This window comes from Centruroides sculpturatus, unplaced genomic scaffold (genome assembly GCF_000671375.1).
Source record: "Centruroides sculpturatus isolate CEXI.00-Female unplaced genomic scaffold, Cexi_2.0 scaffold373, whole genome shotgun sequence".
NCBI lineage: Eukaryota > Metazoa > Arthropoda > Arachnida > Scorpiones > Buthidae > Centruroides > Centruroides sculpturatus.
In genome coordinates this window covers 25,921-43,687 of record NW_019384580.1, presented here as the reverse complement: position 1 = coordinate 43,687, position 17,767 = coordinate 25,921, and the positions used below count along the sequence as shown (strand labels likewise).

At 29.4% G+C, this 17,767-nt stretch overlaps 1 protein-coding gene and 1 long non-coding RNA gene across 2 annotated transcripts in view; both read left to right on the top strand.

Annotated features, from left to right (window-relative positions):
• LOC111624446 (PDF receptor-like) overlaps window positions 1–12,417 on the top strand; it is a 54,786-nt gene extending 42,369 nt beyond the window's left edge. The window contains exons 9-11 of the mRNA XM_023367282.1: window positions 6,214–6,397; window positions 6,486–6,558; window positions 11,936–12,417. Of these exons, the coding sequence (XP_023223050.1) occupies window positions 6,214–6,397; window positions 6,486–6,548 (247 nt within the window). The 3' untranslated portion in view covers window positions 6,549–6,558; window positions 11,936–12,417. The remainder of the gene's footprint in view (window positions 1–6,213; window positions 6,398–6,485; window positions 6,559–11,935) is intronic.
• Window positions 12,418–12,628: 211 nt separating this feature from the next.
• Window positions 12,629–17,036, top strand: LOC111624447. Its single transcript, XR_002756577.1, has 3 exons — window positions 12,629–12,760; window positions 14,202–14,286; window positions 16,729–17,036. It is a non-coding gene; the product is annotated as an uncharacterized LOC111624447 (long non-coding RNA).
• The last annotated feature ends 731 nt before the right edge of the window (window positions 17,037–17,767 follow it).

Here is a 17,767-nt window from a genome sequence, read left to right as displayed (position 1 = left end):
TATATATATGAGCAAAAAAAATTTCTGAACATATATATATATATGTTCAAAAATTTTTTTTTGCTCAGTGAAGTATATGTTCCGCTCATCGACAAAAAAATTAGAGGGAACATTGCTGGTGACATGGGATTTTCTGAGTTTTCTTTACATGTGTAACACCTAAACACATACAGTAGCCAGTTTCCCTTAGAAAGTTCTCCGTGAGGTATACTCGCGGTCATGGGTGTCCTCGGACAATTGTGTGTGGTATCTCGAGTCTGGTCAGACTTAATGACAATTTTACTGTTATTAGCATTACCAATTTTTTGTAAAATCTATCCTTATCCTCAAAATTAAGCTTTTTGCCATTTTATTATAATTAAAAATATAAAAAGTTTTTAAAAATAAAATATCATAACAGATGGCGCCAGACATGCATTTTTAAATTTGCTGGGCAAGTTAAGCAACTCGTTGCTGGATTTTTATATAAAGCTGTAACTTACAGAACATTTAAAAAGAAAACATCCTGATAAAATGAACAAACCAATTGCTTATTTCGAAAATTTGAAAAAAAAAAAACAATTATAAGAACGAAATACCGTTCATCCTTTTTTTAAAAGTACACAAACAAATGAAAGTGGATTGATTGCCTCTTATGAAATAGCAGGAATAATCGCAAAAACTGGAAGTGCACATACAGTTGCTGAAAATGTTATACGGCATTCTTTTGAAATTCTCATGAAAACTGTGCTACATTAATATTCAGTAAATGTTTTTAAAATATTACCACTAAGCAATGATTCAATTCGGAGAAGAAATATCATGTGATGTGATAAACTAGTCAGTTTAAAAGTTAAAAAATAATAAATTCTTAATTCAAATTGAAGAATCTACAATAAGTGATAATAGAGCTATTCTTAAGGCATGTGTCCGTTTCATAGATAATGACTGCAAACTTTATGAAGAGTTGTTGCTCATAAAACTTTTAGAAACTGACACTACTGAATTATCTACAAGTAGTTTTGAAGCTGTAAAATCTTGGTTTTGACGAAAAACAAGCACTCTGAAAATTTGGTATCCTGCGCAACGGATGGTGCTTCATCAGTGGTAGGTAAGTTAAGGGATTTATTGCTCACTTAAAAAATGTCCTTCGATTCTTATAGTGCATTATACACCATCAGCATTTATCAATAGTTGCCAAAAATATCAGTTCTGATCTTCATGAGTCATTGATAACAGTTATTAAAACAGTTAATAAAATTAAATCTCACAGCAAATATGACCGACTGTTTAGAAAGTTTTGTATTGATAGCGAATAGCAGCAACATATGACTTTCTACACACGGAAGTCCAATAGCTTTCGAAAAGAAACTGCTTGACCAGATCTGTAGGCCTGTTTGATACAGTAATTAATTTCGTGGAAAATGAAGGGGGAAAAATTGACAGAGGAAATAAGAAACCACAAATGTGACATCCACTTTTAGCATGGATTTTTCGAAAATTAAATAAAGTTTTACTTTAGCTTCAAGGTAAATTATACATGTTTCTAGATTGTAAACATGTTCTGAAAGCTTTTTACTGAAAAATTAGACTTGTTTCAAATCAATATACAAGAGAAGAATTTCAATAGCATGACCGAGTTAACAGAAATAATTGGACATCTTTCAGACTAAACTAATAAAAAATACACAGAATATTTATTGAAAATGAAAGAACAAAATAGCCGATTTTCAGAGTTATTTTCATTCAAAGTTCAGCCATAAATAATGAATCTTTTAGAATGTGGTATTGAATCTGTCAATAAAAATATCCAAAAACAACTTATTGAACTAAAATGCAATGATTAATGCAAGTACAAATTTGAGAAATGAACTGAATTAGGGCTAGCAAATACAGCAAACAGCAGTATCCCAACCTATGGTCTAAAATGGTTGAATTCCTGTTATGCTTTCCAACATCATTCAACATCCTTTTCAATATCATATTTGGTTGAACGTGTATTTAGTGCAGTAAATAAATCGTGACAAAAGAAAGAAGTAGAATTGATATATGTACTCGAAGAGATATAATATTAAAACTTATAAATTTAAATTCAAATATTAAAAAACCTAGCAGCAAAGATTCAACCACAAGGATCACATTAAATAAACAAGGCAAATAAAGCATTCTTTTAATTTAATATTTTGCAAATAGGAAAGTACAGGACGATTGCTTTGAAAAATAGCGAGAAAAGGGTGATAGTAAGAAAAAGGTTGAGAAAAGCCTGATTAGATTAAGGTATGAATGCTGAAGCTTTCTATCGTTTCTTTGACTGTTATTACCAATTGGTAACAAGGAAGCGATAAATTCAAAACTTTGTTTCGTGAGAAAGAATTTATCTTATAAAAATTAACTTTTCATTTTAATGTTTTAACTTTGATATCATATTTTAAATGAAAGAAAAAGTATATTTAATTTTTAGGCATTGTTTCATGCATACAAATGTTTACTACATTAATTTATACTGTATTCATATTTTATGTTATCCAATTAAGAAACAATATTAAAAATTATCATTTATTAATAATATTCGCGCGTAACGGTGTAAAGGTTAACCATTCAAAAAAAAAAAATTGAATGAAAATTCCCTATTTTGCCATGATTTTCCCCTACTTTTTGTTTTTTTTTCTTCCTTATAGGCACTATTAGGTCATTTTTTATGGGCACTGAATATTACATACTTTAAATTTAATAAATACAACATAATTAAACAATTACTAGACACTATCAGCAATTACATATAATTGTAATTGCTGATAGTGTCAAGTGAATATGCGAAGTAGATTCTTGACTGGGTGTAACATACTCGTATATGTATTTATAATAACTGTACATCTGAGAAGGCAGATTCAGAAATTATATTAGCCATAATTTTAATAATACTGTATTTATTAAAATCTTTCATAGAAAATATTTTTACTGTCATCTTTTATGTATGTGAAGAGTATGTACATTTTATGTATCAATATTAAAAATGATAATTGATACATAATTGATAAAAAACTAGCTTGTTTATTTTATATTTTTTCTCTATAAGTTGTATTTAATAAAAGATGCTTTCCGTTAATAATACAACTGATTCGGCTTTGTATTGTCAATTTTATGTACCGTACATAGTTATAAAAATAAAGTTGCATGTACGAAATTTTGTCTGTATTAAATACAAATATAAAATAACAAAAATTGAAAATAGCTTTTATTTTTAATTTTAAAAAATGAATTTGTCAATTAAACTACATAAAAGATATTATTTACATACTAATTTGGTATACAATACAACATAAAAGGTTTCCTGTTCGAATATCAAACGAACAGCCAAATTCCTTTATAGGACTATTAAGGCTAAATAATTAATAAGCAAGTTAACAGAAGGCAGGCCGCCAAGCCACTATCTCTTGTTAAATATAACAATTATAATTAAATAAATAAATAAACAGTTTATTGTTCGAAAACAAAGTTTCTTACAAAAGGCACCTTGCCATTTTTCAGATACTCCTAAATATAAATAAGAAACCAAGAATTACACAAAAAATTACATATTAATTGAATTATACAGAATAAAACATAAAACAAAGAACATTATATTATGTTACATAAAATTAACAATAGTAAAAAAACTATTAATTAGAAATTACATGAATAAACTATTTACTATTTATATTAATTTATAGTAATTTTTAATTAAAATTTTATATATTCTATAAATTTGTTTTTAAATTCGTTTTTCTGTTTATTCCAAGCAGCAATAACAAGGTTTACAATCGATCGCTGCCCAATCGTTAAACGGAAAATTGGTTGTTTAAATTTGTTTACATAACGAATATTATATACAGGATTTACATTTTTACCTTACTACTTTCTCCCAAAAAGAGCTCATCCAAGTGTCAATTTGATTGGTATATATACTTATGAGTAAATAGTAATAAAGCCTTAATTAATATCCTATGCATACGTAAATAGTAACTACCTTTACTTCTACAAAGTTTTCTGCTACCTATTTAACAATGCATTTAATATTGGTATGCATAGGCGAATAAAGCGAATTACTGTATTTTAATCTTGGTCTCTGTTTATTGCGGATAATTAAGAAAGACGTGATAACGATCACTAGTCTCACTGTTGGAAGAAGAAATCTTTACTTTTAATTTGCTCTCTTTAAACTTTCAATATCTATTTTTTAAGTTACATTTCTAAACCATAACTTATTTCTATTCTTAAATACAAAATATCTAATAAAATCAAATTCATATTTTAAAATTGAAAACATTTCAATGATATNAAGACGTGATAACGATCACTAGTCTCACTATTGGAAGAAGAAACCTTTACTTTTAATTTGTTCTCTTTAAACTTTCAATATCTATTTTTTAATTACATTTCTAAACCATAACTTATTTCTATTCTTAAATACAAAATATCTAATAACATCAAATTCATATTATAAAATTGAAAACATTTCAATGATATCAGATTTCTTATAAACATAAAAACTGATGCGTTTGAAAAAATAAAATTATTATTATTATTTTAAATTAAAAAGTTTCCTTTCGATGGCATGTTCTCCCTTTAATATCTCTTAAAACGTTTCTCTAAAATACCCTTCGACGGCAGTTCCTTCGTGACAAATTTCGACCATTCACAAGGCGCAAGTTGAGGGTGCTTCTATTTATCCTGGTTGTATAAAAAAAAGATTCAATCACAGAGGGTGGTAGGCCGATGCCTTAGCCAGACGTTAGGATGACATCTGTTATCATCATTATTTATCATCATAGAGCTGCAATTAAAAATAATTTATCTTTATTAATTAATTTATTTTTCACTCATTTGAAAATGTCATTTCTAGATCATGTACAGCACAGTACTAACATTTATTAATTGAAAAATAAAACAAGCAATTTAAATCCATTTCAAAAGTAATTTATTCGTAAATAAATGAATTTTTTTATTTTTATACGAATTTTAATTCAAAAATTATTTACTGAACAAAAAGAATATTATCGAAAAATTATATAAAATGTAAATATGAATTATAGAACCTAGAATTGAAAAATAATACCAGAGATGTATTTTCTGTAATCAACGAATTATTGATTTTAAAAGAATGTTTCCCTATTTTGTACATAAGAAAACAACATTCATCAGTTGGATATTTGTCATGCATACCGTGAGTGGCCAAATGCTGTCTCACAGGTTAAAGTGCTTTATTTTGCAATTGCGGTCATTTCCAAGAAGCACCTAATTGCAGTCACTGAATAAACAGAAGCAAAGCAATAGTAACATATAACAATTTAGCATTGTGTAGGTAAATAAGTAAATAACGATGATTAACGACAAAATAAAAATGGGTTTTAATCTGTCAAGTAAATCCATAAGCAAATGTTATACAGTACTTTATATCTGACAGCATATCAAACAAGGATTATTATATTCTGGTTTTACTTTTCCGGCTGTTATGTCTATAACTCGGGAAAGTATTGTAATCGTTTCAAATTTGATTTTTCGTACTTTTTGTAAATCTCGGCGTTTTGCGATCCCCTGAACCCAAAAAAGTCCATAAAAACGGCAAAAAATTCCAGGGATGTGTTGTGTGTTTGTTGCGTGTGTGGCGTCTATTTCGTTGAATATCTCAGGATGGGATAATGATTTAGAAACGAAATTTACCATTGTAACTTGTATATAAAGGGTATTAAGCTAATAAATTTTGGTGGTTAAAGGTCGAGGGAGTTACGTATCACATCTCGAATGGGGTCGAAATTATAATGAGAAATTTTATACGTTGTTGGCATTTACAATGTTTTTAAAACTTCTCTCTACTCTCAAAATTAAGCCTTTGAGCTTTTAATAATAATAATGCAAAAGTTAATTTTTAATAATATCTTGCAATAGATGGCGTTACACACAAATTTAAACTTGTGTTAATGTGTCTGTGTTTGTTTCTTAAACAAATATTTTTCGCCAGGAGAGTTATGCATCTCGTTACTGGATTTTTAAATCTGTAACTCTTAAGATCTATTTCATAACTAGAACTAGGACATATAGGCACTAAAAATCATGTTATGATTTCTATAACCATTTATAACTTTTATGAACAGAGCTAGATGTCCTAGCTCTGTTCATAATAAAGCATTTTTTAAAAATTAAATAAGTAAATTTCTTTATATTTTAAACTACTGTAATTATAAACTTTTTAAATAGAAAAGCCGTCCGAGCTACATTATTGCTTCTTCCTCTTTTGGGGATTCCAAATTTATTGGATATCATCCCAGCTCCCTTAGAACGGTCTCCTCTACAATTTGCTGTATGGTCATATACAACACATATCTTATCTTCGTCACAAGGATTTTTCATTGCTTTTCTCTACTGCTTTCTCAATCGCGAGGTATAGTATTATTATTATTATTTTTTAAATCAACATTAATTTACTTGTACATACAGTACATATTTAAATTATACCTTTTTACTTATAGGTTCAGGTTGCAGTTCATAAGCAGTACAGGTCTTGTTTATCGACGTCTTTTAGATCAGCTTAGAAGAATGAAAGTAAGTTATTTGTAATATTGAATAATTTCAAATTTTAAAAATACAAATTTACTTCTATATTTATTAAATTTTCAAGAATCATTCTTGGTGTAAAATTGCAAATTTTTATGCTAGCAATAACACATCATTTGCTATTATGTATAAAATGTTTTATTTATATTTATGGAAGTCAAAGAACGTTTCTCTAAATATAAATACGATATTTATGTTTAAGGATTTTCCTTAAATAAAGAACCCTTACTATATATATATAAAGGTGTTGTATTTTTATTGGCAGGATTTCTTTCAGGAGGGGTCTCGGAGGATAATACAATACCTCCTGGAGATTGAAAAATGCCCCCTCCTATAGTCTCATATAAACAGTTTTGTAAAAACACATAAATGGTTATTGTTTCTATGTTAATATGTATATAAATTGACAGGCCAATTGCATTTGTCACCCCCTCAGATCAGAAAATACCCCCTGCGAGAATGTTTCCTGAAAGAAATACTGTTTATTACTATAGTTTTCTTCATTAAATGACTTAATATAATTGAAAATCAGAAATATTTTAATTAAATATATTATACTAAAAATATCAATTAAATAATTTTTAAAAATAAAATTTAAGCGTATAATAATTTTGATTTCATAACTCAATTACAAACAAATAAATAGCTGTTATATCAAATATAATGAAAAATAAAGTTATGTATAGATTTTTTAAGTTAATAAAATTTTATTTAACTTGATGTATCTATTGATATATAATATCATAATATTTTGAAAATATGCACTAAATGTATACAAGACGCATTATCTTATAACAGAAGTGCTTGCTTGGAATTCGCTAGCTTAATGGATTCTAAATAAAAGTAGTTATATATTAAATTGTTTCTGATGTTATATTTCAAGCTCAATGAAGTCAGCTTTGATAAGTGGAGAAAATACAATGTGATTTAAGAAACATTATTGGAAAATACGGGGTGACAAATTAAATTGGTGGGTCAATTTATATGTACAAACAATACAAAGAAACAATAATCATTTATATGTTTTTACAAAACTATTTATATGAGATTATACGAGGGAGTATTTTTTAACCTCCGGCAGGTATTAGTCTACTCGCCCAGACTCACTCAAAAGAGGCTCTGCTAATAAAAATGCAACAATTAAAAATGTGATATGTATATTATTGTATTATATATATAGAGAGAGAGAGGGGGGCCCAGAAGTCGATTAACTGAGATACAAGAAAAATCATCTAGCTTGGTTAACTGACTTTTGGGCCACTATACAGAATATATATATATATATATATACAGTACATATGCGTTTGGTAGTTTGAGCATTATTGGTTAGATGGAAGTACGCTGTTATCACTTCGATTACAAGCATAATTTGATTCTAAAAATGTTTCGCTTATCTCCTATGCTTCTTTGCCCTTTTGTAGTAGAGGAAATCCAATCCGGTTTGTTTATAGAACTGATACTTGAAAAAATCGACTCCGATTAGCCAAATAAAGTTCATTTTATTTTATTTATAAAGTGAAATTCATTTGATTTTATTGCTACATTTTAAAATAAGTTATTCATTTGGATTTAAATGAATTCAACAATTATTAAGGAAGAAAATTATAACGGATATGGAGACACTTAAAGACCACCAGCGATACTTGTTAATTCTAGCCAAAGTACTCTAATTTACATTAGAGCTTAATTGAATATTTAAATTCATTCAATATTTGTAGACATATATATGAATTGATATAATAAATTTCTGCCAGTTGCGCAAGTTATACAGCTGTTAATTTCTCAAATTCTCTAATAATATTGAGGTCAAATGAATAGTCATTCAAATATTATATATTATCCTAGTTTAACGAGAGAGAATATAGAATCAATATCAATTTGCACGTTGTGTTTTCTAGTAATGTACTATTATTTATATTATCATTCTTATTTTACTTTGTCAATCGGATTTTTCCAAATCTTATAAAAATATAGTGACTGAATTTAATTATATGTGAGATTGATTTGGCATTTTCATTATTTAGGAAATTTTTCTGCTAGTTTATAACAACAATACATTTTAATAATGTTTTAGGAGTGACCCTCCACTTGCACCATCCCTCTCATCCCGAATAACTACATACATAACTAAATGTAGAATTTAATCATAATGTATGTGTTTAAAGGTACTGTAATGATGTATACAGTGGGTGTAGTCTCATTCTAACTCCCAATCTCGAAAAAGATGACCAATAAAAGCGTTTTTTATTTCTAAAAATATATTAAAGTTATTACCTTCTGAGAAAATGATATATTATCTTTAGTTTATTATTAAATGTTTACTAAAAAATCTCCCAATCAGTTATTTTTCAGACAAATGAGTGTTAGTAAAACTTAATTTATTACAAAAAATACAATTTATATGGTAAATAATCCATGTAATATTATTAATTACATAAAATTAAATATTTTCTTATTCTTTTTAAGCATCGAAATTAATATAATTTAAGAAATAAAATTACACCAAAATTATAGAACTCTGGATTCGTGCCTCACCAACGGGCTGTACACGTGGAATTTTGGGGGTTTTCACGTGTCTAACTTCTAATTCTAACGCTTAATCCTTGGTTGTGAATACGGACATTATGCTTATCTGTTTAATTGCATATCATTGATAACAATGTGAAACAGAAATTAAAAGGAAGATAACAGTAGTGTAACTAGGACCGACATTATGGTGACCTGAATTAGAACGTGCTAACCTACATTCTTCCCTGTAACCATTAGTGCAGTAGACTCTTAGATATTGTATGTATACGTATAAGTGTATTTGTCACATTCAAATCTTTTTTTGTTCGTCTTTGATTTTCCTCGTTTGTAGGGAGTAAGGGGCACGGGCTATCTCCCTGGTTACGCTACTGCGAAGGAGGGCAGTCTTGTATATACTGTAATTTCAATTAAATATATAATAATACAACGATACGCATAAATACAAATGCATAAGGCCACCCAGACGGTAACGGATGCCTGGACAAAATATATATTGGGTCTTGTACAAAATTAAATTATTATATTAAAAGAAGTAAACGAAAAAAAAAATTGTATAGAAGCCCCTACATCCTTGGGCCCAAGGCAATTTGTCCTTTTTGACCTCCCCTCTGGGCATTTGTGAAAATACATAAGACAAATTAATGTTAAGAAAGTGTGCTGAAAATTTAACAGATTTTTATTTTTAAAATATGTTTTCTCTTTATATCACATAATTTTCTATAACAAGAAACAATTTTTTTTTCTACGTTTTAAATAATTTGTTATAGCATTTCTAATGACATATTTTCTTATATGATTTGATAAACAAAATGACTTATTAATGAAACTATACATAAAATTTATGAAAACAGTAAATCATATTTTCTTTATACAGTAACTAAATAATAAAATNATGATTTGATAAACAAAATGACTTATTAATGAAACTATACATAAAATTTATGAAAACAGTAAATCATATTTTCTTTATACAGTAACTAAATAAACTAAATAATAAAATAAATATTGTATATACAAGTTACATATGATTATTATTTGAGTTTTATTTTTACGATTTAGAGAAAATAAAGCATAAATATTCTATATAAGGACCTGTTTACACCATGTTTTGCAAACTTTGTTATATGTTAAGTATGTAACAGAACATTAAGAAAAGTAAACTTTGCTTTGTAAACGTCATAAATTATCTATCGTAAAGCATACAAGTACTATTTTCGGTATTTTCGATGAAATGCTTCCTGGGAAAAATAATAAAAACTCTGTTTATTTATATTATCTTTAAATTTCTAAAATTGTGTTAATTTGCATTAAAATCAGAGCCATCGAACGCTTGTGCCCGGACGTAGAGCGGGTTTCCTTTTGGCAATTTTTTTTCAACAAATGAAATACGTGATTCTTTTTTTATTAATAAAATACACTTAAATATTTTATGTTTTGTTAGTAAACATAAGAATAATTTCATAAAAATAGGAACCAGTATGGCCTCCTCAAGTTTTCTCCGAACCGGAGGAAAATCCCCAGCTTTCCTCTCTCGAAATCCCTGATTAAAAATATGAAAGAAATCACTCAAATTTATTTATTTGTTCGAATAAATGAATAAAGCTAAACTAATTATATTTAACATATTAATGAATATGGAAATCCTTGAATGTGTACCTATTAAATACGATATTTAATATAGTAATTATTGAAAATATATAATCACATATTTACTAGTAATACTGTTTAGCCACAATTTATAGTAACGTGTTTACTATTATTTTGCATTAGTATTACAGTAGAGCCTCGAAAACTCGGCCTAATGTGGACCGAAGGGTGGCCGAGTTTGTGAAAATGCCGGGTTATCGGGAATGGGGTTACGAAAGGATAAGTATGCGTGTTTCCTCAGAAAATATTGTACTGTACTTGTATGTATTGTTTGTTTGAGAATACAACAGAGAATAAACTGCCCAAATACCCTTAAACAGAGGAAAAGTACGTCCTTTATGAAGGCATACAGCCTTTACTACATGAAAATGAAAATTAATGAATACACTGTGTACAGTAATTTACCTGATAAGACAGACCTCAGAAAAATACTTTGAGAGCTTTTATACTTTTATAAAGCTGTCTATAATGAAAATTAATTAACTAAGGATTTTTTCGCCCTGCCAAGGTGTGGACCAGTTATCCGGAGTGCTAAGTTATCGAGGGACGAGTTTTCGAGGTTCTACTGTATTATTAAAAATGAATTTTAAACCCCAATTTAAAGATTCTTAATGTAACAAAAAATGAGACCCTATTGAACTTCAATAAGCCCCAGGCCCCGAAAAACCTAGACCCGCCCCTGTCTGTATAGATGAAATAATATTTAAAATTTATTTGAAATTATTTGTAATTTAAAGATCTGCGCCATCTGGTGAAAAAAATTCTTATGAAAGAAAGATTATACTGTATTATATAATTAATACATGTATATACAAATAGTGTATAATCTATATCGAAGATGTATCATTATTTTGAATGGTTTATTCTGAGAAAATACCGAATTTGATTAGTTTATGTTCGGTGAGAAGACGAAGTTGAGAGCGTTGTGGACAGACTCAGCAGTTTTCTGAATCAGTTGTAATGGTAAGAGGATGCTTTGAAGTAGGGCATAATAAACATTTAATCTAATAAAAAATAATACGTTCAAAGCAACGTATTCATTTTGTGGATCGGTTAGCATCATCTCATAAATGCTAATTAATTACGTTTCATTTAACACTGTAATTAATTAAGATTTAACTTTATTTACGCTAAGATAATTCACTCGTTGAACATATTTAAATAACAACTTGTAATTTTAATTTTGCAGATAAGAAGAATCGAAAATCCATTATGAAAACTTTCTCGTTGTTCTCAATTGTATCATTGACTGTGATTTCAGTTCGGCATTCAGAGCTATATAATGAAAACGAAATATTTATTTAATACAATAAATTTCATGACAAAAAAATGAATGTGAATTTTTGATTTAAATAACAGCAATTTCACTACAACCATAAATAGCACAATTAGAACAAAGCACAAACTCGCGCGACAAGGATACGTCACACACACAGACACACAAAGATACATCATACACTTACAGGGGGGTATCTTTGTCTGTTAAACGACATATGTCAAACGTTACTCTGTAAAAGAAAGGAAACGACAGAGCAAGAAGAATGACCAGCCTTATAAATAGAGTACCATCACACACTTGATCCAGAGTGGGGTCACCGCACTCTCTGAGGGTCAAGGTGAATGACACCTGCCATCTAGTGGGAAAGCCCGAAGCTAGTGGGACAGAGCATTCTTCGAACCTCGTTTTTTGATCCGAAACAATAACATTTTTAAATTCTTATTAAAATGGAAGTAAGCATTATTAATTAATTTTCATTTAACATTACTATAAATTACTTTAAAACGAGCTTTCATAATTAATTAAATTAAATTNTGAATCCTAGTAAATTTTATTATTGTTTTAAATATAAAATTTGCATAGAGTATAAATTTAAAATAATTTGGTAAATATTATTCTTGAATATAGGATTACAGGAAAGACCAATCTCGTTGTGATACTCCACAGAATCTTCTCAAGAAAGATTGCTTAGAAAATGAGATAGTAAATCCTTCAAGTAGTAAGAAAATAATTGAGGTTAGATTTTTCTTAAAGTAAACATTTTTTTGAAATACAGTAAAACCTTGCTGAGTCAAACTGCATTAACTCAAAGGAATGTTAACTTGAAGCTGTCTGCAGGTCCTGGAGCATGGTATATATGTTTTTTGTATAATGCAGCATAATATATTCTTATTAAATCAAAATTGCTGGTATTTTTAACTTGAACCTGTTTTCCTGTGTACCACTGCCCTTTAATGAGACCATGATTTTCATTTTCTCATATATTTCATGTGAATACAGACAATTAAAATAAACACTACAACTCTATGTCAAACAACACTATGCCATTACAACCTCTCATAGCTGTCCTTTTACTGAAACAATATATTACGAACATTCTGATTGGGACACAAGAGGTTGCCTTGACAATGCACTCAAAACTGCCATAAACTGTGTGCAATTTTGTAATCATTCTGTGAATAGATTCTTGAGAAAATGCTTAATAACAGGAAATTTATGACAGGAAAATTTTGGAAAATTGAGTGTTAAACTTGTTAACCCCAAACTTTTAACAAGGTTTACTGTACTAATTTAAACATTTAATTTTCTTATAAAGTTCTTGAAATGGTGAAATTTCATAGATTATATCTACAAGTTACAAAACAATTGAAAAAAACAATTGTAATGCAGGTGGCCTGTACACACATTTACATATTGTTTTACCAGGAATTTTTAGTTTTGTTTGCTGTTTTTAACTTTATTTTTATTTTCCTGGCTGTTACATATGACAGAGGGAAAGTATGGCAATTAGTCAAAAAATGATCACCTCCGTTGCAAAATTGGTCAAAAATTGACCCCCATTTTTGGACTTAGCACCTTGAGACATCAAGAAATGCAATAAAGTGGGGGTTTCTGCATGTATGGATGTTTGTGTTTGTGTTGGGCATGATTTTTTTGCACACTTTGAAGTTTAATAAATCCCATGTCTTTTGTTGAAAATTTCTGAAATTTTGCAGGGAGGTTTGTCTATTAGGGGATTGATGCTGTTAAGTTTTGATGGTTAAAAGTCAAGGGGTGGGGAGATAGAGGGGAATTGTGTCATATTTTGAGTAGGATCAAATTAAATTAAGCTATTAGCATTTAGAATGTATTTATAAAATTCATCTCTATTTTCAAAATTAAGCTTTTTGCCATTTTATAGTAATTAATTATATAAAAAGTTTTTTAATAAAATATCATAATAGATGGCACCATACACAGTTTTAAATGCCAGGAAAGTTATGCAACTTGTTGCTAGATTTTTTTTTCTGTATTTTTGTATGGAGGAAGTCATCTCTAGACATTACTTGTAGCTTGTAAAATAAATTAAATTATTAATTTCTATACTTTATTGGTAATATTTAACTTTAAATAAGTTAATATGTTAATTTAGACTTAAGATTTAACTTAAATGATGATACATTTTTTTTAAATTTAGAACATTGAATTAAGTGATGCTGGAGCAGTTGTAGGATCAGTTACTCAACTAAAGCCACAACATATAAAACTTTCACTTAGACCTAGTAAGAGATGTTCTTTCATGTTAAAAATTTAAAATTTTTAATTAAATTTATCTATTATTTATATTAAATACAACTTGATGATATTATGAAGTCTGATACAAAAGTAATAGGATTGATGCTATAACTTTTTTATTTGCATGATTTAAAAAATTATTTGTGATCACCCTCTTTTGATTAGATGCACAGCTGCATATGATACTGGCCTTCTTTGGAAAGGTTTGACTATACAAGGTGTTTCAAAACTATATGTCAGAAATGTAAAGGCAGGTAGAGGAGACCTAAATAAGCAGATTTTGTATAGGAATGTGGATGCAGAAATGCAGCAAGAGTGTGAGGTCCAAAAAATGAGTTGAAATTAAACATTTATTATTAGAAATTTATTAAAACGAAACTAGAAAAAAAAATTGTCTATTGTTAAAACCCAATCAAAGATCGAATTAGTTGTTCTAGTCATATGAAACTGCAACGAGAAAAAAACGCTATTGATGTAAACAGAACACAATAATTATAAATGATTAATAATTGTAAACGAATGACCTCCAGTAGAGATGGACCTTTGCAAGTTGCTCATATACAAGTAATTAGAACATAGAAATTTTGAAAAGAGGAAAGGTTAATGATGAAAAGGGACATCGCGTTGTGTCGTTAAATTTCAAAAACGTCACAGACTAGACAACAATGATGGAAAATATGAGCGCAAGTTTCAAAGTTCCATCAGCATTTTGCATCCAGAGTAACGGATGGTGTCGAGTAGATTCTTCGAAGCGGATCTTTCTGGTGACTCAAACAGGAATTGTCTTTTGCTTAGAGACAGACGAGAGACCAATTGGGGAGCGAGAAAAAAGGGATGTGGAGCCAATCAGAAGAAAACAAAACCAAGAACGGAGATTGATATAATCCCCGATCTTCAAGGACAGACGGACTTTCCGAAAATTGTGCACCTGCACACAGTTAGTCAATGCAAAAAAGCAGTTTTCCGTCTGTTGTGCCCAACTGGTAACTATGACTATGGACTCAGAACGCCGCCGACACCGACTGCCAAATCTCCACACCTGCCATTGCCCCGGGGCCTTCGTTCGAGCAACAGTAGAAACATCTTTGACAATTCGAACCTCCAATTGTATAAAGAACAATTTTTGTTCCTTAGTGTAAGTTTACTTTTATGTTTAAAATAAATGGGTTTTTGTGAAATTCTTGTCATCTGTGTCTCCTCTGCCACACCAACATGCAAACGACCCTAGATCATCCTGACGCGGGATTAACGATTTCCCCTGGAAATCGGAAAACTTACACTGGTGTTCGAGGAGTGGGATTTTAAGTCTCCAATCTCCACCAGGTCGGCAAACTTACAAGAGGGTGGTGTTGACTTTGGCAGATAAAAGCACTTTGCTGGCTTGAATCGTCATTCCCCACACAGATTTTGAGCAATATGCATCATTACACCAATGCGGAGCTTGCCGACATGTATTTCATGTATGGGCTGCACAAGGAAATGGAGTTGCTGCTCAAAGGATGTACAGTACATGGAGCAATTTCCACGCACAACTTCCAATGAAGACACTCAAGCATTGGTGTAACGATGCATATTGCTCAAAATCCATGCAGGGAATGATGATTCAAGCCAACAAAGCAGTTTCATCCACCGAACTCAACAGCGTCCTCTTGCTGCATTTCCGTACCCACATTCCTATACAAAATCTGCTTATTTAGGCCCCCTCTACCTGCCTTTACATTTCTGACATATAGTTTTGAAACACCCTGTATATTTGTTACTTATTTGAAACACTTCTGAAGTAGCTTCTTTAGCTTCTTTGATTATTTGGACAGTGCACTCTATGGACTAATAAACCTATATGGACTGCAATTAAAACCTTATTCAGTGAAGGATTAACATACTAAAGTGCAAAATTTTATACTTTATGGAATATGCAAGATAAATTATGTCTCTAATTAGACTATCTACAACATTCACAGTCTTCTTTCTCACAATTCTGTATGCAATCTCTAGTTATTCCTTTGAGCTCTATCCATTTGCCCTTGCATTAAAAGATTTATATATGGCTGCCAAGACACAAATCTTTGTTTTAAAATGTGTTGGCAAGTATGTTACAACTTTCTTTTGAAATTTCTTTATGGCCTAACAGTTTGTACAATAAATCAAATATTTCTGTGCTAATGTATGATTAAAAAATATGCCCAATTTGTTTCTCTTCTACAACACCGTGGACTTCAAGAGGTTGAAAGAAGTAACAAAAATAAGTTGCCATTAATGGCATAAATCTAGGTTAAAATAAAACAAAATAAACTTATTATACTAGTGAGTATAATAAGTTTTATGGACTTGAAATTAACTTTCTTAATATATCAGTTCTAGGCAGGGTTGTAAGTAAGGAAAACTAATTGCATTTTATACTTTATATTTTAACTTTTGTCGTACTACAGGGTTTTCCAGAAGTTGCCATACATAGGAAAAATGAACAATTTGAGCAAAATGTATCTTTGTGTATAAAATATTCTCTATATGTTGGCCATTTCTTTGAAACTTGGACGAACTTGTATGTACAAAGCCATTTCTTTTGACAGTGGCATTCTTGAAGGATATACAAATATAAACATCAAATAACTCTTACTTGTTAGTTTTGATTAATACCAAATGAGCTGTTGGATTGTATTGGGTTGTATTATGATTACATTTAATAATTAGATTTAAAGTAGTTTTGCATAGAGGTAAGCAATTAATTCACCATAATAAATTAATTAATATTTCATTTAGAAAGTTCTGGAAAAAGAATTGGCCCAGAGCAGGACTTGATTATAAATTTATGTGGATGCTGATGGTGTCCTTAGTTGACAATGTGAGTAACCAGTATGGTAAAATCTAAATTATTAATAGTTCTGGAGACGAAGATTGAATCGAGGTGTGGGTAGTGTAACTGACAATACATCTGTATGGTAGGCAGGAGTTGTAGGTTTGAATCCCACTTTGAGCCAATTCTTTTCTTCCAGAACTTTCTAAATTAAATATTAAATATAAATTTATTATGAGGTGGCAACTTAATTGCCTACCTCTAGGCAAAATTACTCTATATGTAATTATTAAATGTAACCATAATATAGCCTAATACAATACAGCAGATTATTTGGTATTAATCTTGAAGAGTATCTGAAAAACAAAATATTTTTATACCCTTTTGGNGTATATAATCATCAGTTTAATTATTAATTATTTATAAACTTAATTAAATTAGCATTGAATTACAGTTAAAATAAAAGATGCATATTAGTTTTCATTTTCTATTTTTTAAATAACATTTATCACTAAAATTTTAAAAATTAATGGTGCTGTGATGCTATGATAAGATATAGGTAATAACGACAAGCAAAGATTTTTCTTTGTCGATTCATAGAGATCATTTATTCTCATATCATTATCCCAGTGGCGACGGTTATACTGTCAGAAAACTATTTTGTGGTTGGGGTG